This window comes from Pan paniscus, chromosome 10, assembly GCF_029289425.2.
Source record: "Pan paniscus chromosome 10, NHGRI_mPanPan1-v2.0_pri, whole genome shotgun sequence".
Lineage (NCBI taxonomy): Eukaryota > Metazoa > Chordata > Mammalia > Primates > Hominidae > Pan > Pan paniscus.
Window position 1 is genome coordinate 141,499,874 of NC_073259.2, and position 23,531 is coordinate 141,523,404.

The 23,531-nt window shown below is 58.9% G+C and overlaps 1 protein-coding gene and 1 long non-coding RNA gene across 4 annotated transcripts in view; both read left to right on the plus strand.

Annotated features, from left to right (window-relative positions):
- The first annotated feature begins 3,785 nt into the window (after positions 1 to 3,785).
- On the plus strand, positions 3,786 to 8,455 carry LOC117978182 (receptor-transporting protein 5-like). The gene is given in 2 exon segments (XM_055096470.2): positions 3,786 to 4,649; positions 6,457 to 8,455. Coding segments are annotated over 2 exon segments (1,719 nt in total). The 5' UTR covers positions 3,786 to 4,491; the 3' UTR covers positions 8,018 to 8,455.
- Positions 8,456 to 15,063: 6,608 nt separating this feature from the next.
- Positions 15,064 to 23,531, plus strand: part of LOC129393573 (uncharacterized) — a 54,008-nt gene continuing 45,540 nt past the window's right edge. For all 3 annotated transcript variants that reach the window (XR_008620564.2, XR_008620566.2, XR_008620565.2), the window contains exons 1-2: positions 15,064 to 15,351; positions 16,395 to 16,470. This is a non-coding gene — a long non-coding RNA (uncharacterized LOC129393573). The remainder of the gene's footprint in view (positions 15,352 to 16,394; positions 16,471 to 23,531) is intronic.

Below are 23,531 nucleotides of genomic sequence, written 5' to 3' on the forward strand. Positions count from 1 at the left end.
AAATGTCAATTTATGTTTTAAATCTCCCAGTGTGTACATGTATATGTGTGTGTGTAGGTGTGTGTGTTTATGTGTACTGTATGTGGTATGTGTATTGTGTGTTGGTGTGTATCTCTGTTCATGTATATTGTGTGTTGTATGTAGTATGTGTTATGTGTGTTGTGTGTAGTGTACGTGGTGTGTGGTGTGTGTAGTGTGTGTGGTGTCTGTGTAGTGTGTGTGGTTGTAGTGTGTGTTGTGTGTGTAGCATGTGTGCTGTGTGTACTGTGTGTGTTTGTGTGTGATATGTGTGTGCTGTGTGTGGTGTGTGTTGTGTGTGAGCTGTGTGTGATGTGTGTAGAGTGTGGTGTGTGTGTAGTGTGTTGTGTGTGTGGTTTGTGTGATGTGTTTGTTGTGTGTAGTGTGTGTGGTATGTGTGCTGTGTTGTGTGTGAGCTGTGATGTGCATAATGTGTGGTGTGTGGTGTAGTGTGTGGTGTGTGTAGTGTGCGTTTGTGTGTGGTGTGATGTGTGTAGTGTGTGTGTAGTGTGCGTGGTGTGTGGTGTAGTGTGGTGTTTGGTGTGTGTAGTGTGCGTTTGTGTGTGGTGTGTGTAGTGTGTACGTGGTGTGTGGTGGGTGTAGTGTGTGTGTGGTGTGTGCAGTATGTGTTGTGTGTGGTGTGTGTTGTGTGTGTGGTGTGTGGTGTAGTGTGTGGTGTGTTGTATGTGTGGTGTGTGTAGTGTCATGCTGTGTGGTGTGTGTGTGGTATGTGTAGTGTGTGTGGTGTGTGGTGTAGTGTGTGGTGTGTGTGTGGCATGTGTGGTGTTTGGTGTGTGTGGTGTGTGTGGTGTGTGGTGTGGTGTGTGGTTTGTGTGGCATGTGTGGCATGTGTGGTGTTTGGTTGTGTGGTGTGTGTAGTGTGTGGTGTGTGTAGTGTGTTTGTGTGTGGTGTGTGGTGTGTGGTGTCCTGTGTGTGTGTGGCGTGTGTAGTGTGTGTGGTGTGTGGTGTCTTGTGTGTGTGTGGCGCCCCTGCCTTCTCACTCCAGGGCAGTGGGTATCACTCAGGCCCCTTGCTGGTCCCGCTGCTGGTCCCCCTGCTGGTCCCCCTGCTGGGCTCCAAAGCCGAAGAAGCCAGGCTGAGCTGCGGGGGATGCTGAGCTGCGGGGGATGCTGAGCTGCAGGGGCTGCGCAGCGTGAGTGAGCGGTCCCCCAGGGAGGGATGCCCCGAGGGTGAGGGCGAGTGCAGGAGGTCCCTTGCATTCCTCCTTCGGAATGGCCTCCCCGGCCCCAGCAGGACCGCGGGTTGGAGGGGAGAGCAAGGGGCCTCTTGGACAGTGGAAGCGCTTTCAGCAACAGAATGGCTGGACAGAGGCTGCGTCCCCCGCGCAGCTGCCGGTCCTGGGATCCCTGCCCGCCTGGGCAGCGCTGGGGCACAGCCACACGGAGCCTTGGGCCAGGAACGACCCCTTGCCGGTGGGGCCTGTGGGACTGCAGGGCCTGGGGTCTGGGAGGCGGCCTTGTCCCTGCCGCTGCAGCCATGAGCTGAGGTCTGTGTTGGGAGGGTGAGCCCCAGCTGAGGTCTGTGGGGGGAGGGTGAGCCCCAGCACCTGCGAACGGCCACCGTTCTCTGCCCGGCTCCTTTTCCTGCCCGTCTCTTTCTCCCTCTGAGCAAGGACCACCATCCCGTCAGCCGACCGGTCCTCTGGCCCCACCGGGCCTTGGCGTTTGCTCCTCCCTCGCCGGGAGCTGCTGCCTCTGCTCCTCCAGGCCCAGGCAGTGCATCCGTTCTGGCAGGAGACTGTGGTGGGACTCACCTGAGCTGCAAGTTCTGCTTCCCAAGGGAGGGCTGTCCCCGGCCTGCCAGCTGCCCTCCCCAGAAGCTGAGCTCAGGAAGACGGGTACCAGCGTGTGAGGAAGGGGCCCCAGAAGGAGCGCGTGTCTGCGGGGAGAGGGAGCGCTAAGCCACCACACCAGCTGGGCAGCAGTGCTGAAGGGGCACCCGGCTTCCCCTGATCGTTTCTTTTCCCTGTGGCCTGATCTCCCACCCCCATCTCACCCTGTCCTGGAGCCAGCCTTCGGGGAGGCTGGGCAGGGAGCGGGGTCAGAAGGCGTCTGCCCCAGGCCTGGGTCCTAGGGCCTGTCCTTGGAGGGACCACACATGCCTGGAGAGAGGCTCCCGTGGCCGGCTCCAGGTGGGCGCTGATGCAGAAGGCCCAAGGAGGACCCTGCCACATGTTGCAGGGACCCGTGGGTGCTGTGCACACCCTGCCTCATCCATCCCTGGCGAAGAAGAGGGGGTGCTCATGGCTGGCTGGTTTGTGAGGGGGCCACGTAAGCAGCTCTTGCAGGGCGTGGCTTGTGGGTTTGGGAGACAGACAAATGGGCAGTCAGACAGAGGCGTGGACAGGATGCTCTCTTTGCTGTCTGCCGCCCAGGCCTCTGGAGGTATTCTGGGATGGGTCTAAGGAAAACTCAACAATTCTTGAGCAAATAATGCCCGGGCAACCAGCTCCCTGCATTTCATAAGGGCCGGAATTGCCATCCAAAAGGTTATTTTGGGTGACTGTGGTCAGTCATCATTCCAAAGCTTTTCCCTAAACTCAGAGCCAGGTGTGGCCTCCAGGGCTGAGGAGCCTGAGAGGTGGGACTGGCAGGCAGGGCTGTGGCCCCAGCGTGGCACGGAAGCAGCCAGGAAACACTGGCTCTGGGGGGCTGTGGTGGGAGGAGGTCCTCTGTGGACCGAGGCTTTTGGAGGCAAGTGGACAGTAGGTGTCTCTTAGACCCCTGCAGGGGCACACGACCAGGACCACAAGGGGCCCACACACGCACAGTGGCCCGGAGCCAACCAGCAAACCCCAGGACCTTAGATGCAGCCTGGCGAGTGAGTTAGGATTGCTCCGGCTAGCTGTGTGATCACCCACAGTGCCAGAGAACAGTGCCTCGAGACCACAGTGGCAGCTGGCTTACTTCTCGTGTGAACAGGAAACCCAGAGGTGGGCGACCCTCCAGTGGTGTGACGACTCCATCTGTCACCACAGCCCCGGGGTCCCGCCTTCCTGCTCCTTGGGCTCGCGGCTCTGTGCTTGAGGCAGGTCTAAGACAGGCTGGAGTGCGGCCATCATCCCAGCACTGATGGATAGAAAAAAATGAAGCTGGGATGAGAAACGCGGGGCTTTCCCTGGCAGTCTGGCCCTGTATGGAGGCCCCTTCCCAGAGTGCGTCCACTGGCTTCCTCTTCTATCTTGCAGCCACACCTAGCTGCAAGGCGGGAAGATGTCACAGGTTTGAAAGGGCCGAAAAGAAGGTTCTGAAATGAAAACTATGACAAGGCGCTTGCCAGCATTAGCTGCAGAGTGGACAGAGACGAGGAGATAATGTGTGAAGTGGTAGAAAAATGAGAAGAGATTGTTCAGTGTGCAGGGCAGAGAGATGGCGAGATGGGAGCTGTGAGGAGAGCCGGGTGGCCGGGAGCCTCCCGGGGGCAGATCTGTGCTGAGGTTTTGCAGGGATCGGCTGGCTGTCTCCGCCCCTGCACGTCCCGGCTCCTTCTCAGCTCACCCTTTCTTGTTGTGCCATGACAGGTGGCTGCCATGCACAGCAATGCTGTTGAATCTCACAAATTAACCTGAAAAGGCGTGAGAAGCTGGGCACACGCATGAATTGTTTATGTAAAGCTCAGAAGCTGCACAGCTAAAGGGCTCGGTGAGGGAGGCATCATAGGTGTTGAAGCCTCAACGTTGTCTGTGCAGGCACGGCCAGGCTGGTGGCACCTCTGCCAGGAGGGCAGGGGGTGGGGGTGGGGCCGCGGGCTGAGATCAGGAGGGAACAGGCAGCCAGCTCTGGAGGCTGGCAGAGCGAGGTTTTGTTTCTTCCTATAGGACGTGGTGACTTAAGACTTTAGAATAATTTGTGAAGCTCTGCATTTATGTTTTAGGCATTTTATGTAAATATTTTATATTTCTCACTAGTAAAAAGTTTAAGAGAATACACCCACGGGACAATCTGCAATGATACACGTTCTATAAAGTTCTTCTCAGCTTTGTTTGTGTGAAAAGCATTAGTGCTGTTTGCAGAGAGAAGCTGAGTGAATAAGTTACATGATAGCCACAAGCTGGAAAAATACCAAGTGTTCAGCAAGGGATGAGTGTGGGCCACCGCTCCTGATGTGCACTAGAAAGAGAGGGCTGCGGATGATTCCTTGGTGTGATGTGTGAAAACACCCGGGCCTCTACATGCATGGGTCTGGGGAGGCCCCTGCGTGTCCACGGGCCCACGCCCACCACCACCACCACGGTGCTGCCACAGGGATGCTCTCTGGGGGGCGGGGTCATGGGAGATTGCATTGTATTGTATTTTTCCTTTCTGCTTCCCATTTCTCGGAGACAAATCTGGTTGCCATGGAGACCATGCTGTTGTCAAGGTGGCTGATTGGCTGGCGCGGGATGCGGGGACGTTTCCTTGGGCCCCCGGCGGGCGCAGCCCTCAGCCCGCACTGCGGAGCCAGGCGGCAGCATGGACCGGGCTGGGGCAGACATGTGGGCCAGCACCTTCACCCTGGCCATGGCCGAGAGGAAGCCCCAGGACGTCTGGGTTCTGCTACCTGAGCACAGCCTGGTCCCGGGATGCCTGGACGGCGGTGGTGTCCAGTACCTGCTGGTGGGGCTCTCGAGGTGCGGCCAGAGGCTGGGGACCCTGGGAGAGGCAGGGGGCTGAAGGTGCTTTTCCACGGGACCTTGTGTGGTCCCAGAGCCTGGGTGGGGCTGTCGGGCCTCGTCTTGTCCCCGAGACGGGAGGGTGGGGCTGGGTGCTCCTTCTCCCGCCGGAGCCCCTGCCTCGCCATGCTGGGCACATGGCTGCTGACGCAGGGGTCCCGGGGAAGACATGGCGGGTGCCTCATGGAGAGTTTGGTTTCCCTCACTCGGCTCCTTGGGCCAGCGCTGCCCTTGGACACAGGCTCATCTCCTGCTTCCATGGCACTGCCGTGGTCTCGCAGCCATCAGTGCTGACAGGTGGGCCCTGGGGCGTGCCGGAGCCTGTGGTCACCATCTGGCCCTGTGTTGCACACAGCGGGGTGCTCGGCCCTGATCGGGGGCCCGGGGTGGCTGTGGGTCACAAGTGAGCCTCACAGGCCGTCGTCACGGTTGTGGTGCCGTCAGCGCAGCAGGGCGGGCGCCATGTGCTTCTCCAACTGGCAAGGCATCCACAGCTCTGCCGGGTGCCAGCCGGGAGGGGCGCGGGGCAGCTCCACATCCTCGCAGATGCCCGGCCTGACAGGCCCCCAGGCTGCTGGCTGGTCCGTCCCTCTGTGGAGACACCCTGGGCAAAGGGGGAGTCGTCCTGCCCTTTGACACAGCTCCTCAGTGCCTGAGACCCCTGGGGCCAGGTGTGTGCAGAATCCCAGCTTTTTCAGAAGCTGGGAAAGTAATAACCCGTGTTGGGGTCTGAGAAGTGCTGGGAAGCACATCACTGTTCCCACAGCCAGGTGGAGATGGCTCTGAGCGGCTCCCAGCTGGCGGGAGAGAACTGAGGATGGCTGCCCCAACATGCAGCCCCAGCGCCCGTGGCTTTGGCTCCTCAGTCCCATTTAAATAAAGTCAGCAGTTCAGTTCCTCCAGCATGAACGTGTCCACGGGCTCTGTGGCCAGTGTGGTTGGAGGCTGCAGGCAGGGCAATGTGGCTATAGAACATTCTGTCATCCAGAAACTTCCACTGCCTGGAACTGAATCACAGCCTCTCACTCGTGCAGGGTTCCCTGAAGCTCACAGCTGCTTGTGTGGCTAGCAAATGGTCACCGGTCTGATGGCCGCCGTGGACAAGCCAATCCCTCCCAGTGCTCTCCCCAAATCTCCCCTCGCCTGGTGACGCCCAGCAGGGCTGCCCGGACCATGACCGCAGGCCTCCGCGACATCCTTCCCCTCAGCTGGCAGGCGACCTCCTGGATCGTCTCCTCTCAGTCAGGACAGGGACCCCCACTTGCTGAGCCCCCAGGGACAGCCCCCACATGCATGCTTTTCCCCTCCTAAGTGTGTCGGCAGGCCTGCCTCTTCCTGTGTTAACCCCAACTCACAAAACACCAGCAGAGCCACGCAGGTGGCAGGCTGCCGATGCCTCACGGAGGCCAGGCTGGAGCGGGTTTTGTTGAAAAACTGCTGAGAGGAGGTTTGCTTTGCTTCTCAGCGCTGCACATGAGGGGGCTGCGGGCTAGTGTGCACGGGCCTGCTTTTGCCTGTGTGTGGCCGACGGGCTGGTGGTTTCAGAGCCTCGGCACAGGCAGGAGCAGGTGCTAGGCTGCCTTGGCCGCGGCCCTGGGTGGCTGGGGGGTGAGGTTTGAGGTTTGAGGTTTGAGTGTGGGATGTGAGGCAGGGGGCAGCGAGGCGCTGGCGTCAGATGGGCAAGGAGGCCGCAGAGCAGAGTGCGAGGGCTGGGCGTGGGGCCTCTTTCTCCTGCACTCACACACACTTCTTTCCCCCCCCGCAGGCTCCAGTGCGGTCACTGTCCGGGGACCTGGGACTCGGCCCATGTGCACGTCCTCTTCCACCTGTGGTGGGACAGGGCCGGCCACCGGGGGCTGGTGAAGATGCGCATCTGGGGCCAGCGGTGCAGGCTGTGCCCCGCACCTGGGGACTGCCAGGTGAGGCCCCCGGGCGAGCAGCCCTTCCTCAGCAGGCTGGTCTTGCACATCCTGCAGGACTGCTACGGGGATGGCCCCGGCCCAGCCCGGCACCCCAGGGAGGCCTATGAGGGCTGCTGTGAGGCCTGTGAGCTGGGGGTCTGCTTCCTCCAGAAAGCCCCAGACCCTGCCTGAAGCGCCAACGCCACAAAAGGCAACTTCCCCGCCACGGCCTGGGGTGGCACTGGCACCGTCTCCAGGGGCAAACCGCTGTCCACCCCTGGCGACGACCTTGGCAAGGGTGGCGGTGATATCGCCATCCCCTTCTCCCTTGTGGGCACCAGCAATGACCAGGTGCCCATCGCTGAGGGCCCTGCCCCCCCTGCGGGGGCCTCTCTCCCTGTGACCGGCAGCCGTGGGGCCCTGGTCATCGGCCAGGGCTCCATCTTCCTGTCTGGGGATTCTGTGGCCATGCCTGGGGGCAAAGGCTTCCCGGTGGCCATTGGAGACCCCCTCTTCCACGGCCCCGGCCTCCTCGGCAGCAGCATCCAGACCTTCGAGCTCAAGGGCTTCCTCTTCAAAGGCCGGGGCTCCCTCTGCAGCCCGGTTGGCGTGGCCCAGGGCTGGGGCCCCATCTCCCTCAACAATGGCCTCGTCCCTGTGGGGAAACACACGCCAACCGTGTTCTACTGTGTGGGCCTCTCGGCCAGCGGGGAGGGCTCCCTCACCTTCCCCTCCTCCCTCACCAGCATCTTCACCAACACCCTCTCGGAGCCCACCGATGGCCCTGTGGCCACTAAAGAGGCCTCCATCACCTTCCCCTTCATCTTTACTGATGTCAAGGATGCCGTTGCTGAGGTGGCTGAAGGCAATGGGAAGGAAGGAGGCGGCCAGGGCCTGGTCCCAGTGGGTCACGACGCCCTGCCAGAGACCAATGCTGGTGGCCTCCCCTCCCAGGTCAAGGGCTCCCTTGCCCTCTCCTTCCCTGCTGATGTCCAAGGCAAAGATGCCTTTACTGACATCACTGAAGGCAAAGAGAAGGAAGGTGGCCTGGTCACCGCGGGTCACGACGCCCCTCTGGAGGCCAATGCCGAGGGCCCCATCACGGTTAGTGAGGGCTCCATCACCATCCCCGTCTCAGTCTTCGATATCATAAAGCGCAAGGGCGGTGGCCACGTTGCCTACGGCCCCCAGGGCAATGGCTGCGTCTCCCAAGGCTATTACCAGAAGAGGCAGCTGAGGTCCAGGTTCCACAAGGCCCGCTGTGGGTGCCGCCGGGAGGAAGACGAGCGCCCTGGCCGTGCCTGCCGTAGGCCGCACGCCGAGCCCTACGAGGACTTCTGGATCTGGGTGTCCATGACCGTGTGCGTCTTCTGGCTGATGTGCATGTGTCGGCTGAACCCCGGGATCTACCCGCAGCAAGTGTGACGCCCCAAAGTTCAGGCAACCCTCGCCTCTGGGACACCCCCCAACCCCGCCTTTGAGATGCCCGCCCCGCCTCCGTGGCCCCGCCTCCACCTCCGAGACCCCTGCTTCTGAGACCCCCGCCTCTGAGGCCCCGCCCCCCGCCTCCGAGACCCCGCCTCACCTCCGAGGCCCCGCCCCCCGCCTCCGAGACCCCGCCCCCGCCTCCGAGACCCCGCCCCCCGCCTCCGAGACCCCGCCTCACGCCTCCGAGACCCCGCCTCACGCCTCCGAGACCCCGCCTCACCTCTGAGACCCCGCCCTGCCTCTGAGACCCCGCCCCCGCCAGCAGCTCAGCCCCTCCTGTCTCTTGCCCCTGGTTTTGTGGGTCTGCCCTGAGCTGTGCCTGTGTGCTCCAGCCTCTTCCTATGTGTGTAACTCCAATAAAACCAAGCAAAGCCAGCCACGCAGCCCTCCACCCAGGGGAGGTTTCCAGGTGAGAGAAACCTGGGCTGGTCCTTCTGTCCCTCCACCCTGCAGGAGCCCCTCACGCCCACCACTTCTTCCCCTGGGGAGAGCTCCCTCTTGGGGATTCCGAATTCCTGGCCATGTGTGGCTCCTGGGATAGGAGAGGAAGCTTTGGCTCCGGCTCCGTGTCAGGTGCAAATTAACCTCCCTCCTGTGTGGACCCAGGGGTCTTGTGGAAGAGGCCACTTACCTCTCTCCAGGAAAGACTCAAGCCCCCACTGAGACTGGCTTGTCACGCCCTCCCTCTTCCCTCCAGCCTCAGTGTAGCCTCTGGAGGGATCTTGGCACCTCTCATCCAGAGGGTGGGAGGCCACGGTGGGGCTCTGAGCCTGTCTGGGTTTGAGAAATTCTATCCATTGCAGATGACAGAAAACTCTCCTGTTACTCAAAGGCACACACTGGATTTTCATTTTAAAAGAGTCCAGTTTCCATTTCCTAGGGGCGGGGGTGTTGGGATTTCCGGCTGTCCCAGCCAGGTGGGGGCCTGACAGTGGCAGTGTCTGGGTCCGACTGTCCGGCCTCTCAGGCAGGGTCAGCCCTGAGGGTCCTGGAAGGTTGGGAACTGCCTGGGGAGACCCTGGGGTCTGTGACTGGGGAAGCCCTGCCCTGTAGAAAGGGGAAACTGTGTCCAGGGCCCCTGGTGGGGAGGGGGGCCAGCCCAGAGATTCTGCCTGCCAGGATGGCCTGGACCCCTGGGGTGTGCGGGGGAGGAATGGCAGGGGGGGCGTTCTCCCACACAGCTGTGGTGGGCTCGGATGCAGGTGGTGCGGGGGCTTCAAGGGGAAGCAGCAGAACCTCTTGTCCCAACCTGGCACCCTCTGCTTACCGGGCACCGATGGAGACCCCAGCGGCCCTAGGAGGCTCCACCCTGCACAGAGGCTGGAGACAGCAGCCAGCCTGCAGGTGACACGGATGAGGGTCCAGGAGAAACCCCAATCCAGGTCTCAGGGCCCAACTGCAGGGACAGGGGTCCCAGGAGAAACCCCAATCCAGGGCCTCGGGGGCCAACTGCAGGGACAGGGGTCCCAGGAGAAACCCCAATCCAGGTCTCAGGGGCCGAAATGCAGGGACGGGGGTCCCAGGAGAAACCCCAATCCAGGTCTCAGGGGCCAAAATGCAGGGACGGGGGTCCCAGGAGAAACCCCAATCCAGGTCTCAGGGCCCAACTGCAGGGACGAGGGTCCCAGGGGAAACCCCAATCCAGGACCTCGGGGGCCAACTGCAGGGACAAGGGTCCAGGAGAAACCAGAATCCAGGCCTCGGGGGCCCAACTGCAGGGATGAGGGTCCAGGAGAAACCAGAATCCAGGCCTCGGGGGCCCAACTGCAGGGACGAGGGTCCCAGGGGTGCAGGTACCAGCCCCACAGGGTCGGTGGGCTTCTCCCTGTGTGTGGCGACGAGAAAGTGTAGAAATAAAGACACAAGACAAAGAGATAAAAGAAAAGAGAGCTGGGCCCTGCGGACCACTACCACCAATGTGCGGAGACCGGTAGTGGCCCCGAATGTCTGGCTGCGCTGTTATTTATTGGATACAAGGCAAAAGGGGCAGGGTAAAGAGTGTGAGTCATCTCCAATGATAGGTAAGGTCATGTGGGTCACGTGTCCACTGGACAGGGGGCCCTTCCCTGACTGGCAGCCGAGGCAGAGAGAGAGAGGAGACAAAGAGAAAGACAGCTCACGCCATTATTTCTGCATATCAGAGACTTTTAGTACTTTCACCAATTTGACTACTGCTATCTAGAAGGCAGAGCCAGGTGTACAGGATGGAACATGAAGGCGGACTGGGAGCGTGACCACTGAAGCACAGCATCACAGGGAGACGGTTAGGCCTCCGGATAACTGCGGGCGAGCCTGACTGATGTCAGGTCCTCCACAAGAGGTGGAGGAGCAGAGTCTTCTCTAAACTCCCCCGGGGAAAGGGAGACTCCCTTTTCCGGTCTGCTAAGTAGCGGGTGTTGTTTCTTGACACTTTTCGCTACCGCTAGACCACGGTCCGCTAGGTAACAGGCGTCTTCCCAGACGCTGGCATCACCGCTAGACCAAGGAGCCCCCTGGTGGCCCTGTCTGGGCATAACAGAAGGCTCGCACTCTTGTCTTCTGGTCACTCCTCACTATGTCCCCTCAGCTCCTATCTCTGTATGGCCTGGTTTTTCCTAGGTTATGATTGTAGAGCGAGGATTATTATAATATTGGAATAAAGAGTAATTACTAGCAGCTAATGATTAATGATATTCATATATAATCATATCTAAGATCTATATCTGGTATAACTATTCTTGTTTTATATTTTATTATACTGGAACAGCTCATGTCCTTGGTGTCTTGCCTCGGTGCCTGGGTGGCTTGCTGCCCACACAGGGAAAACCTGAATCCAGGTCTCAGGGGCCAACTTCAGGGACGAGGGTCCCAGGAGAAACCCCAATCCAGGGCCTCAGGGGCCCAACTGCAGGGACGAGGATCCCAGGGGAAACCCCAATCCAGGTCTCAGGGGCCCAACGGCAGGGACGAGGATCCCAGGGGAAACCTCAATCCAGGTCTCAGGGGCCCAACTGCAGGGACGAGGGTCCCAGGGGAAACCCCAATCCAGGTCTCAGGGGCCCAACTGCAGGGACGAGGATCCCAGGAGAAACCTCAATCCAGGTCTCAGGGTCCCAACTGCAGGGACGAGGGTCCCAGGAGAAACTGGAATCCAGGGTCCCAGGGGCCGAAATGCAGGGACGGGGGTCCCAGGAGAAACCCCAATCCAGGGCCTCAGGGGCCAACTGCAGGGACGAGGGTCCCAGGAGAAACTGGAATCCAGGGCCCCGGGGGCGCAACTGCAGGGTGGCAGGAGCCCCACACGCCGACTCAGAGGGCCCAAGCCTGCCTCGTCCTGGGATGGGTTTGGGGAATCTGCTTTCCTCTAGTGGGGCAGGGGCTCTGGGGGCCTCCTGGGTGGGCAGCCTGGCCGCCTCAGGCCGACAGCAGGTGCCCCTCCCCACCCCTTCTGCCCAGCACTATGGGGCGGTGGTCTCAGGCGCTGTGGGTGGGGGAATCACAGGAGCACCTGAGGCCCCAGGCAGGGGGCACAAGGCCCTGACCTTGCCCTTCTCCCATCGCCTGCCAGGCCACCTCTGGCTGGGAGCTTGCTGGGGCCCAGAGGGTGGGTGAGTTCTGGGGCCCAGGGAAGGGAGGTCGCAGGGAGGCTCTGTGTTCTGGATCCACGCCCCTGCCCTCAGTGCCACCCACCCCAGGAGCCTGTGCACAGGTGTCCCCATATGAACACAAGAGGGGCCACCCTGCAGTGACCTTGCTTGGTCGCATGGCTACTAAAATGTGGCCACCGAAGAGGAAGAAGGGAAGGCTGGCACCTTCGCTACAACCCACCCAGCTCAGACTTCAGGATGGCTCCCAGCCCACCCCTGCCATCGGGCAGCTCCCAGCATCTGACCCTGTCAGGACACAGGACACGACTGTCACCTGGGACCCCCTTCCCTGCAGGCCGTGGGGGCAGGGGGGGCAGCCTCAGCAACGGTGGGAGACCCCCACCTCTCCCAAGGGGCTTCCTTTTGTCTGCCTCAGGGCTGCCCAGACACTCCTGCCCTCGGGGTCCTTCCGCACCCTGCCAGGGGGCCCTGAAGTTTGCAGGTTCCCGCCCATCCTGGAAGAACACCCTCAGGGCTTCCAAAGGCACCCGGGATCCCCCAGCTCCCCGGCCACCACTCAGCTCCCTGGCCACCGCTCAGCTCCCTGGCCTGCTTGACCTCAACTGCCCCCTACCCCCCTCCCCGACCTCCCCAGGGCCCGTACCCCACCCTTCGCCCCCCACCCCCCATGCTCCTCACTCCCCACCCCCTTCCCACCCCCTTCCTGGTCCTTCTTTCCTACCCCTCCCCCGACCCTCCTTTCTCGGTCCTCCCAGCCCCCTTCCCGTCCCTCTCCCCTCCTCGTGTACCTGTCCAGCGCCCCTCTTTCTCTCTTCCCCTCCCCTCCCCTTCCTCTTTCCCCCTTCCCCCTTCCAGCCCCCCCAACCTGTCCCTCTCTCTGCTCCCCTCCCTCTCCTGGCCGCCCCCCAACCCCATCCCTCTCCTCGCTCCCCTCCCTCTCCTGGCCGCCCCCCCACCCCATCCCTCTCCTCGCTCCCCTCCCTCTCCTGGCCGCCCCCCCACCCCATCCCTCTCCTCGCTCCCCTCCCTCTCCCGGCCTCCCCACCCCCATCCCTCTCCTCGCTCCCCTCCCTCTCCCGGCCCACTCCGCGCTGTCCTGCGGCGCCCCCGTGTGGCCGCTGTGGGGGAAGAGCAGACCTTGTTGTCGAGGGAGGCCTGGGAGGGCATGGATCTCTGGGGCCGCTCCCTTGCCCTCATTGCTGTTGAACTGCTTCTCGGCTTAATCAGATGAGTTGTTAAAACTACCCATCATCAGCATTGTTACCATTGGTTTCATTAGTAATTGTATTTATTTAATTAATTGTTACATTCACTAGTAAAAATGGGAGCTAAGGTACATTTCCTAGTGATGGGGGTCAGCTCATCCAGGGTCAGATGTGGTTCCCGCTGAAATCAAGTCCACCCAGAGCATGTGAGGCTGAGCACAGGCTTGGGGTTCCCTGGGAGGGTCTGGCGAGAACTCTGACAGCAGCTCCCATCACCCTGTGGTGGATAAAGCGAATGCCTCTCTAAGTGTCTGGGGGTGGGGTAGGGTCTGTGCTGATTTATGTAGCTACCTGTTGCAGGGTTGGGTTAGGATCAGGTTGGTTACCCTGGACCCTGGGTATTCAGGTGGACAGGCGGGCCTTGGCCTTGGACAATGGCTAGCTAGGGTGGGCTAGAGCTGCTTCACCCGCAGCTTTGGCGAGGGGAGCGGGAGGCCAGGGAAGTCCCCAGGAGGAGTGGCCACGCTGTGATCCGGGCCCCGGGCTGGCTGGCAGGTGGAGGGTCACACCACCTGGGCCTCAGTGAGGTCCTAGCTGGAGCAGAGGTTCGGGGATCTCCTTCCCTTTCCTTCTGGGGCCTGGGACTTTGTACCTCTGTACAGGAGAGGCAGCAGAGAGCTGGGGTCCTGGCGATGCCTCCACTCTGCCTCCCAGCCTTTGGGGAATGTCTCCACCTGTTATGGCAAGTGTCCCTGTTTGCCTGGGACTTTGGGGGCTAAATTGGAGGCCTTTCTCTTTTTCCCCAAGTTCTCCAGCACACTTAGAAGCATCCGCCCACCCAGCTACACCCCTAAATTTTTCCCTTGATGCCCAGGGCCAGGCATCCTATGGCCATTTGATTACAGATGTCTGCAGGTGGCAATCTGAGTGCCTGTATGCTACTCCTGTGGGCAGCTAGCACCCTGGTACCCCTGGGAACAGAGCGTGAATGCCTTTAAAGCTAGTTGGAGCAGAGAACCAATTCCAGACACCCAGAGACATTTAGATAACTCATTACTAGGGTCCTGGCCCTGGGATCACTCCCAGGACTAGTTCTGTGTCTGTCCAGGTGTGATCCAGGAGTGCAGTGACGGATGTGGATGTGGGATTGGCACAGGACTTCCGCCAGCAGAAGAAAGGAAGGGAGGGGAGGGGAAGAGAGGGCAGGGGAGCAGAGCGGAGGGGAGAGGGGAGCAGTCTTTCCAGCTGGGGCTGGCCTAGGCTGCTGGGTCATTTGGGAAGAAAAGGTGATTTGGACTCAGGGAGACTGAGGGTGCCCTCGGGCCAGCATCTGAGGAGAGTGACAGGGGTTTCCTGGCTCCACAGCCCCAGGTGGCCTTGGTGGGTGCAGGCAGAAAATGACCTTTTCAAGTCCAGTTCCAACCCAGAGGGGGTTCCTAGACCCAGCGCCAATCAAGGGGCACCAGGGAGGCAGCAGAGGTTCCCACAAATCCAGAGCAGAGTGGCTGCCAGACACCCCACATCCTCTTCGCAGCAGACTGAAGGCCACCCCACACTTGGAGGAGCCCGGGTGAAGCATCTGGGGAAGACCCTCAGACCTGGGAGAGTCCCTCCAGGGGTGAGCAGGTGGGCTGCCCCTCAGGGTGCGGCTCATTTCGATGTAAGTTTTATAAAATAAGAAAAGGCGCCCTATAGCACCCCTTTGGGAGCCTTGTGTCACCCCCAAACATATACCTCGCTTCCAGGTCAGAAGTAGTGAAATGACCATTGCCAATGCAAATGGAACTGCCTTAGGACACATGGGGGAGGTTAGGACCTGCTGTGGGGCCTTATGGTGGGCCCCGAGGGGCCCCGCACACCTGTGCCCACCTCCCAGGTCATCGCTGGGCCGCCTCTGTCCCCTGGGAGGCTCTGCCTCGGGGAGCCCTCTTCCCAAGCTCCCAGCAATGACTTCCAGGCCTCCTTCAGCATCAAGAGGAGCCACGTCTTCTTCTTGTGACCCAGCAGTATAATTCACCCTAAATAATGGCAGAATGGGTTGTGTGTAGTCTTTAAAAGTCAAAACAATTTTGCACACAACAGGAGTCATTCAGCAGTGGCTAACACTCTCCTGACGTGTGTCGGCGCTGGGCTCCAAGGTGTACCTCCGCACGCATGGGGTTAACTACGCCCCCATGACCATTCCCGGCAGGAGGGGCGGGACAGAGGACTGCGTTATGTTTCTCCTAAAAGAAAATCATGAAATTCACACACTCCAGGTGCCACACGTATTATGGAGGGAGGGAAAGCAGATGAGCGGGCGGGAAAACTAGCGGGCTTGCCACGCCCAGGCAGCGCTGGTCGGGTTTCGGCTTCCTCCGCCCCTTCCTTTTTCTCTGTGCATCCTCAGTGACGCGGGGCACAGCTCTGCCCGGGGGCCTACCAGAGCCCACCTGGACCCCACACTGGGTCAGCCCTGGTGCGGAGGAGGCCGCTGTAGGTGGGCACAGGGGGCAGCACGCGTTAAGGGGCTGGACGGGGGGTGGCCATGCGTGTGAGGGCGCGGAGCAGGGGCGTGCCCATACGTGTGAGGGGGCTGGGTAGGGGCGTGGCCCAGCGTGTGTGTGTGTGGGGCTGGACAGGGGTGTGGCCACGCGCGAGGGGGCCGTGGCCACGAGCGAGGAGACTGAGAAGGGGCGTGGTCACGCGTGTGAGGGGCTGGGCTAGAGGAGTGGCCCTGTGCGCGGGGGCTGGACGGGGGCGTGGTCATGTGCGAGGAGGCTGAACAGGGGGCGTGACCACGTGCGGAAGGGGGCTGATCGGAGGTGTGGCCACATGTGAGAGGGCTGGGCAGGGGGTGTGGCCACGTGTGAAGGGGGGCTGGGCCGGGGCGTGGCCACACGTGTGCTGGCTCTGCTGTGGGCTTCCTTCCCTTCCTGTGCAGGTGGTGGTGCCCTCTGCGCCTTCACTGGGGCCCAGCCAAGTAACTGAATCCAGCCAGGAGCAAGGGCAGACGCTGGCACAGGTCCTGCCACTGTCCCCAACCTGGGTTTCAACACAGCTGAGGCCTGGCATAGTCTTTCTGGGCGCCTCTGGCTGGCTCGGTCTGAAAGGTGGGACAGATGCAACTGGGGCCTCCCTGGGTGCAGCGTGGGTGGCTCCTGGCTGGGGAAGTGAGAAGCCCTCCGTGCGGTGTCTCTGAGGCAGCCCCAGGCCAAGGCTGTGGCGTGCTTGGTGGTGCTGTAGGCCCAAGATGTTTATGGGTCGAGGGTCCCCGGGGCCGGGATTCTGATCCCTGGTGAGAGTTGGGTGGGAGGAAGTCCAGACGTGTCCTGAGTGGCCATTCCTCACATTGAGGTGACACCGCCTCTCCAAACACGTGACGTGGCTGGAAGCAGATGCTGCTGTCCGGTTCCCCCTCCTCTCCGTCCCTGGCTGGGACATGTGGATGTCACCCGCAGCCACTTTCTTCTGGCCTCTGTCCCCCTGCCTGGGACACGCGGACCTCACCCCCAGTCTCCTTCTCTCCTCTGCCCCCCGCAGGCGCGGCCAGGTCACAGTCGGCACCAGAAGTTTGGCAGATCTCAGTGAGGCGTTAGTTTGCATTTCCTTGTGACGGGTGAGTTGAACACCCTTTCATGAGTGTATTGATCACTGTGTACCTTCTTTGTTGAAATGTCGTCAGTATTTAAAGTCACAAATCTTCCTCTAAGACTATGCTACAATTTTTGTGTAATATTTTGATGGATATTTGAAATAAGTGCTAATTTTCTTTGGATTTCTTCTTTGACCCATGCTTTATTTAGGAGAATCTCTTTATGTATGTATTTATTTTTTAAACCCCCTATTCTGAGAAGCATATTTAGAAGAGTATTGCCCACTTTCCAAATACGTGGAGAGACTAAAAGGGATCTTGCTATTACTGATTTAATTCCATTTTGATCAAGGAACAAACTGCAGGATCTCACTTTTTAAAATTACAGAGACTTATTCTTACTGTTTAACATAAGCCCTATCTTCGTAAATGCTCCGTGTACACTCAAAAATTACTTGTGTTCTGCAGCTGTGGGGTGGGATGCTCGCCAAGAGTTAATGAGGTGCAGCTGGTTGACAGTGCTCTTTAAACCGGCGAATCCTTCCTGTCCCACCTGCTGTGCTTGCAGTCCCGAGAGAGCTGTTACATCTCCAACTAGGACAGTGAATTTCTCTATTCTTTCAGTTCCGTCCGTTTTTACTTCGTGTTTTTTGAAACTGTTATTATCTTTTTAGGCATTTAGGATTTTTCTGTGATCCTGACAGTGGCTGACCATGGTGTCATCATGGAATGTCACTCTTTATCTTCAGGGGTGCTACCTGGTCTAATGTGAGTGTTCCAGGGCTATTTTCTTATGCACAGAATTGGCGCTGTGTATCTTTTCCTTTTTCTATTCTTTTTTCTTTTTGAGACAGAGTCTTGCTCCATTGCCCAAGCTGGAGTGCAGTGGCGCGATCTTGGCTCGCTGCAAGCTCCGCCTCTCGGGTTCACGCCATTCTCCTGCCTTAGCCTCCCGAGTAGCTGGGACCACAGGCACCCGCCACCACGCCTGGCTAATTTTTTTGTATTTTTTTTAGTAGAGACGGGGTTTCACCGTGTTAGCCAGGATGGTCTTTATATCCTGACGTTGTGATCCTGCCCACCTTGGCCTCCCAAAGTGCTGGGATTACAGGCATGAGCCACCGTGCCCGGCCACTTTTTTCCTTTTTTTTTTTTGAGTCAGGGTCTCACTCTGTTGCCCGGGCTGGAGTGCAGTGGTGCCATCTTGGCTCACCACAGCCTCGACCTCCTGGGCTCAAGTGATCCTTCCACCTCAGCCTCCAGAGTAGCTGAGACCACAGGCATGCACCACCACACCAGGCTAATTTTTTTTTGTATTTTTCAAACTCCTTTTTTTTTTTTTGAGACGGAGTTTCACTCTTGTTGCCCAGGCTGGAGTGCAGTGGTGCGATCTTGGCTCGCTGCAACCTCTGCCTCCTGGGTTCAGGCAATTCTCCTGCCTCAGCCTCTCCAGTAGCTGGGATTACAGGCACATACCACCATGCCTGGCTAGTTTTTTTCGTATTTTTAGTAGAGACAGGGTTTCACCGTGTTGGCCAGGCTGGTCTGGAACTCTTGACCTCAGGTGATCTGCCTGCCTCAGCCTCCCAAAGTGCTTGGATTACAGGTCAAACTCTTAGACTCAAGTGATCCTCACTCTTGTGCCTACCACAATGCTGGGACCACTTCTGGACCACTGTGGATCTTTTTCTATCCTTTAGACACCCAACCTGTCTTTGTATCTTAAGTGGGTGTCCGTAGATGGAGTTGGGTCTTGGTGACAATCCCTGCTTTGCACATGGAGTTTCTCCATTTGCAATTCCAGTAATGATTGATGAGGTTGCTGTAGATCCCCCACCTTGCTACTTGTTTTCTAAGTGTCTTATCTTGTCATTTGTTTTTTATTTGTCATTTTTTCGTTCCTTTGTTCCTCCATTCCTGCCTTTTTTGGGTTAATTGAAATTTTTTAGTACTTCGTTTTACACCTCTGTTGGCCTTTTAGCTGTGCCTCTTGGTATTACCATTTTTAGTAGTTATCCTAAAGACAACAAAATGAATGCTTAATTTATCAGCCTATTCACGTCACACAAAATGTGGGAAACTTGTAACGGTGTAATTCCTCTAACCCTGTTCTTCCTGTTACAGTTGCCATATGTTTAACCTCTACCTACATTACAAACTCCGTAACACAATGCTACTTTTGCTTTAGACGATCTTTTGAATAAATTAAAGTTAATTTTTTAAGAAATTAACTGTCAGTTGGGTGTGGTGGCTCATGTTTGTGATGCCCAAATTTTAGGAGGCAGAGGCAGGAGGATTGCATGAACTTAGGAGTTCGAGACTGCTTTCGGAAACACAGTGATACCTCGTCTATTAAAAAGAAAGGAAACTAGCCGGGCATGGTGGTGTGCACCTGTAGTTTCAGCTGCTCGGGAGGCTGAGGCAGGGGGATCCCTGGAGCCCAGGAGGTCGAGGCCGCTGTGAGCCATGGTCATTTTCCTCCCTATCTCCCCTGTCCAGCCCCCACACAGCTCCTTCTCTGTTGTCCCAGGCCAACCCCAGCCCTGGTGCTATGCCCTCCTCTCACTGCGCCCTTGTTTCCCCGAGCTCTGCCTCCTACGGTGGCAGAGTGGGAGGGGGAGGGTGGGAAGCATGGCTCACAGTTGGCTCCATCACAGTGGCCCCGTATTTGTCCAGTTTCACAGCCATTTGCTGGAGGAACGCAGGTCCAGCACTGGCTACCCTGTCACGGCAGGGGTGACCTCTTACCAGCCTAGCAGCCCAGAGGCACCCCAGGCAGGGAGGTGGCAGGTGGGCACCGGGTCCTGCATGTTGTGGCAGTGAAGCCTGCAGCCCACCAGAGCTCCGACAGCAGAGAAACAGGCTGCGAGTGTAAACGTGGAATTGCTGTGAGCCATGGCGCCAGCAGCATGTGCTGCAGAGACAGCTAATCAATTAGCCCCTCTGTGCTGCGTGGGTGAGGCGTTGCTGTGCGTGCACCATTAAAGAGCTCACGGGGAGAGAAATGCAGACTCCTCTGGGGGCCCCAGGGTGGACTGCACCACTCAGCACGTTCTATCGAGTGCCTTTCCCTGCAATGCGTGCTTTCTGAGGCTGTAATTTTGAGTGTGTCTTTCAAGGCTGCAGCCCTTGAGCAGTACAGCCTGGGTGTTCAGCTGGATAATCCTGTAAATGAAGTTTGAGTGGTTTAACTGCTCACAGCAGCAGGTGGGAGCTCGGGTGGTGGGGAGCATCCGGGGTTTCGAGGAGTCTGAGCCTCTGTGCAGGGCTGCAGGCTGTGGACGGGTTGCACGGGTGCTGGTCTTTAATGAGAGGACCTTCAGAGAGATGCAACAAAACCGCATGTGAGGCAGAAATGAAGCCTCCGAGTTGTATTGGAAGAGCTGCTGTCCATGCAGCCACCACCCCCCTAAATACTCTGTGAGGGTCCTGGCTCCAGTCCATCTGTCTATCATCTTGGGAGCAGCCCATGCCAGCCACGTTGTCCTCCAGGCTTCTCTGCACAGACCTGGCTGCTGCGGGGTGCAGGGCATGCTGGTTGCACGTGTGCACTCCACCTCTCTTTCACATGCGCGTTCTCTGTAACACTCAGGACAACCCCGTGAACTAGAAGTCAGGTCCCTTGTTGAACTGGAGTTGGCCTCAGAAAGATCTTGGAGGATTAAGGCAGAGCTTTGCTCTGGGTCTGCCTCCAGGAAGGTGCCTGAGTCTCCACAGGGGCTGTGCCACAGAAGCCCCCCACAGCTTTTGGAACCCCAGAGCCCTTCACTGCACATTCGCCCTGTAGCCTCAGTCTCCAGGGACCTGGCAAAGCCCCAGCGTCAGCTTTTATGTTCTTCTGCATCACCGTGTCCTCTGCCTCGCTATGAATGAGTTTATCAGGCCTCCTCCTTGGGGAGTGCAGTGGGGGCAGGTGGCAGACCTCGGGGCCAACAGAGAGTCATTAAGTAATCTCATAGTGAACGTGGCCTGGAGTCTTGTTTTTCAGATGGAAAAGGGAAAATTGGGCAAAGTTTGTAGGGGAAAAATACCAAGTTTTGTGGTGGTTGTGTTGATGGAGGGGGTTGAGCTGAATCTGAGAAGCAAGTACATTTGAGGCTTGGCTGCCACACTCATGGACACTGCAGAGAATGAGGAAAAATGGCTGGTTGTGTTTTCTTTCCACTGCACAAAAGAATAATTGCTTTTGTTTACAGATTTTCTGAAATGTCCTTCCAATTCCTTTGCCCCTGAATTATGAGCTGTGCCAGCTTGCGTGCAACAAATGGGTCTTATTGAGCACAAATACATGGGTGCAGAGCGTCTTTCAAAGAGGAGGCATCAGGGAGCCTCCTCCGGTCTCCACAGCCCCTGACAGGAGGCTGCTTCTCGGGATCCAGACCTGCCTGGGCTGCTTCAGTGGCCTCCCTGCCCTTCCCGGTGCGGCAGATCTGTGCCCACAGCAACGCATCCCCTGCACCTGCACCACCGCTCTTCCTGAGGCCCAGTGTTGATCTCTTTGTGGCCCCAGTGAGGACATTTTTGAGGCTTCGTGATCTCTGTAGGATGCTGTCCAGGCCCATGCACACAGCAGGTGCATCCGTGAGGCACACCTCATATCTTAGCACTGCTGTGCTGTGATGCAAGTCCTCAGGGAGCTCGGCTCTACACTGTCACTCAGGGATCCAGCAGCCCCTTCCACCTGTGGCGCTGCCGTCCTCTGGTTTGGCGTCCTCTCCGTTCAGTACACGGCCGGGGAGGAAAGTGAGGAGGCTGTTGGCGAGGGTCTTATGAGCCAGGGCCAGGAGTGGACCGCGTCACCCCTGCCCACGTTTCTTGGCTAGAACTAGCTGTTTGGCCAAGGCAAACCCCGGAAGTGAAGGATGCAGGCAGGGCCCACCTCTCTCTCTCTCTCTCTCTGCCATTTGCCCCTCACCCCCACCCACCCGACCACCCGTGCCCCACAAGGAGGCTGCCTCAATGCCCTTCAGTAACCCGCTTCTGTTGTGCAAATTCCACTCCAACGTTTCCTCTTCAGAGCGACTGCCCGAGAAAACTGGATAATCGCGCCTTTCCCTGTGTTTCTGTGGTTCTTTTATAATCCTGGTTTTAAAATCTAAAATAGTGCATGCTGGTATTTGCTTTTTAGGGTTGTAGAAGAAGGTTAACAAGGTACCACAAACCGGATGGCTCAAAACAGCGGATACTGTCTCACGGTTCTGGAGACCTGAAGTCTGAAACAAAGTGGTGATGGGGTCGGTTCCCTCCGGAGGCTCTGAGGGGGATGCAGTGGCTCTGAGGGGGATGTGGGGGCTCTGAGGGGGTGGCGGGGCCTCTGAGGGGCATGTGGGGGGCTCTGAGGGGGAGGCGAGGGCTCTGACGGGGAGGGCGGGGTTCTGAGGGGGAGGCAGGAGCTCTGAGGGGGATGTAGGGGGGCTCTGAGGGGGATGTAGGGGGGCTCTGAGGGGGAGGCGGGGGTGGCTCCGAGGGGGATGTGTTTCCTGCCTCTCTCCGCCGTGCTGGGGCTCGCTGCATCTTCGTGCTCCTCTGCTTGTGGATGCGTCACTCTGGCTCCGTTCTTCTTCACGCGGCATCCGTCTCCCTGCGTTCTCTCCTTTATAACGGCACCTGTCATTGGATGGATGCAGGGACCGCTCTAATCCACCATGATTCTATCTGGAGAACCTAAACTTAATTACATCAGTAAAGACCCTTTCTCCATGAGGTCACTCACACGTTCTCGGGGGACATGTCTTTTGGGGCCACCATTCCCCCAGCTCCAATGCTCCTTGAAGCTCAGTAAGCTTCATAGAGGGGATTCAGGTGGGGGTGCCCTCGGTCTCACTCAGTGGGCGTCAGGGGGCGTATCGCCTGCAGGCCGGCCCTTCTGCCCTCTCAGAGGCAGCCACAGCTCAGGTCAGGCTGGAGGGTGGGGTGGACTTCCTCCCTCCCTCCCCCTCACTGCCCCCCCCCCGCCGCCTGCTTCCTCCCATCCTCCCTCTTGCTGCCCCCCCACCCTGCCTGCTTCCTCCCATCCTCCCTTTTACTGCCCCCCCACCCCACCTGCTTCCTCCCATCCTCCCTCTCACTGGCACCCCCCACCTGCTTCCTCCCATCCTCCCTCTCACTGTCCCGCCCCCCTCCCTGTGCCTGCTTCCTCCCATCCTCCCTTTTACTGCCCCCCCACCCCACCTGCTTCCTCCCATCCTCCCTCTCACTGTCCCCCCACCTGCTTCCTCCCATCCTCCCTTTTACTGCCCCCCCACCCCACCTGCTTCCTCCCATCCTCCCTCTCACTGGCACCCCCCACCTGCTTCCTCCCATTCTCCCTCTTGCTGCCCCCCCACCCTGCCTGCTTCCTCCCATCCTCCGTCTCACTGTCCCGCCCCCCTCCCTGTGCCTGCTTCCTCCCATCCTCCCTTTTACTGCCCCCCCACCCCACCTGCTTCCTCCCATCCTCCCACTCACTGCCCCTCCCACCCCACCTGCTTCCTCCCATCCTCCCTCTTGCTGCCCCCCCACCCTGCCTGCTTCCTCCCATCCTCCCTCTCACTGTCCCGCCCCCCTCCCTGTGCCTGCTTCCTCCCATCCTCCCTTTTACTGCCCCCCCACCCCACCTGCTTCCTCCCATCCTCCCTTTCACTGTCCCCCCACCTGCTTCCTCCCATCCTCCCTCTCACTGGCACCCCCCACCTGCTTCCTCCCATTCTCCCTCTTGCTGCCCCCCCACCCTGCCTGCTTCCTCCCATCCTCCCACTCACTGCCCCTCCCACCCCACCTGCTTCCTCCCATCCTCCCTCTCACTGTCCCCCCACCTGCTTCCTCCCATCCTCCCTCTCACTGGCTCCCCCTCCCCTGCCAACCTGCTTCCTCCCTCCCTTCCCTTCACTACCCCTCACTCCCTGCCTCTTTCCTCCCATCCTCCCTCTCACTGGCCCCACCACGTGTAAGTGTCTGTCAGGCTGGGAGGCAAGAAGCAGCAGGTGCCTTCCATTTGGCCTTGTACATTGGTTGTCATGAGCTGGGTCTGCTCCCCTGGGCTCAGACCCTTGATTTTCAGGGCTCTTGGTGAGTGGGGGGTGGGCACCCAGGACAGCTGCCCGGGG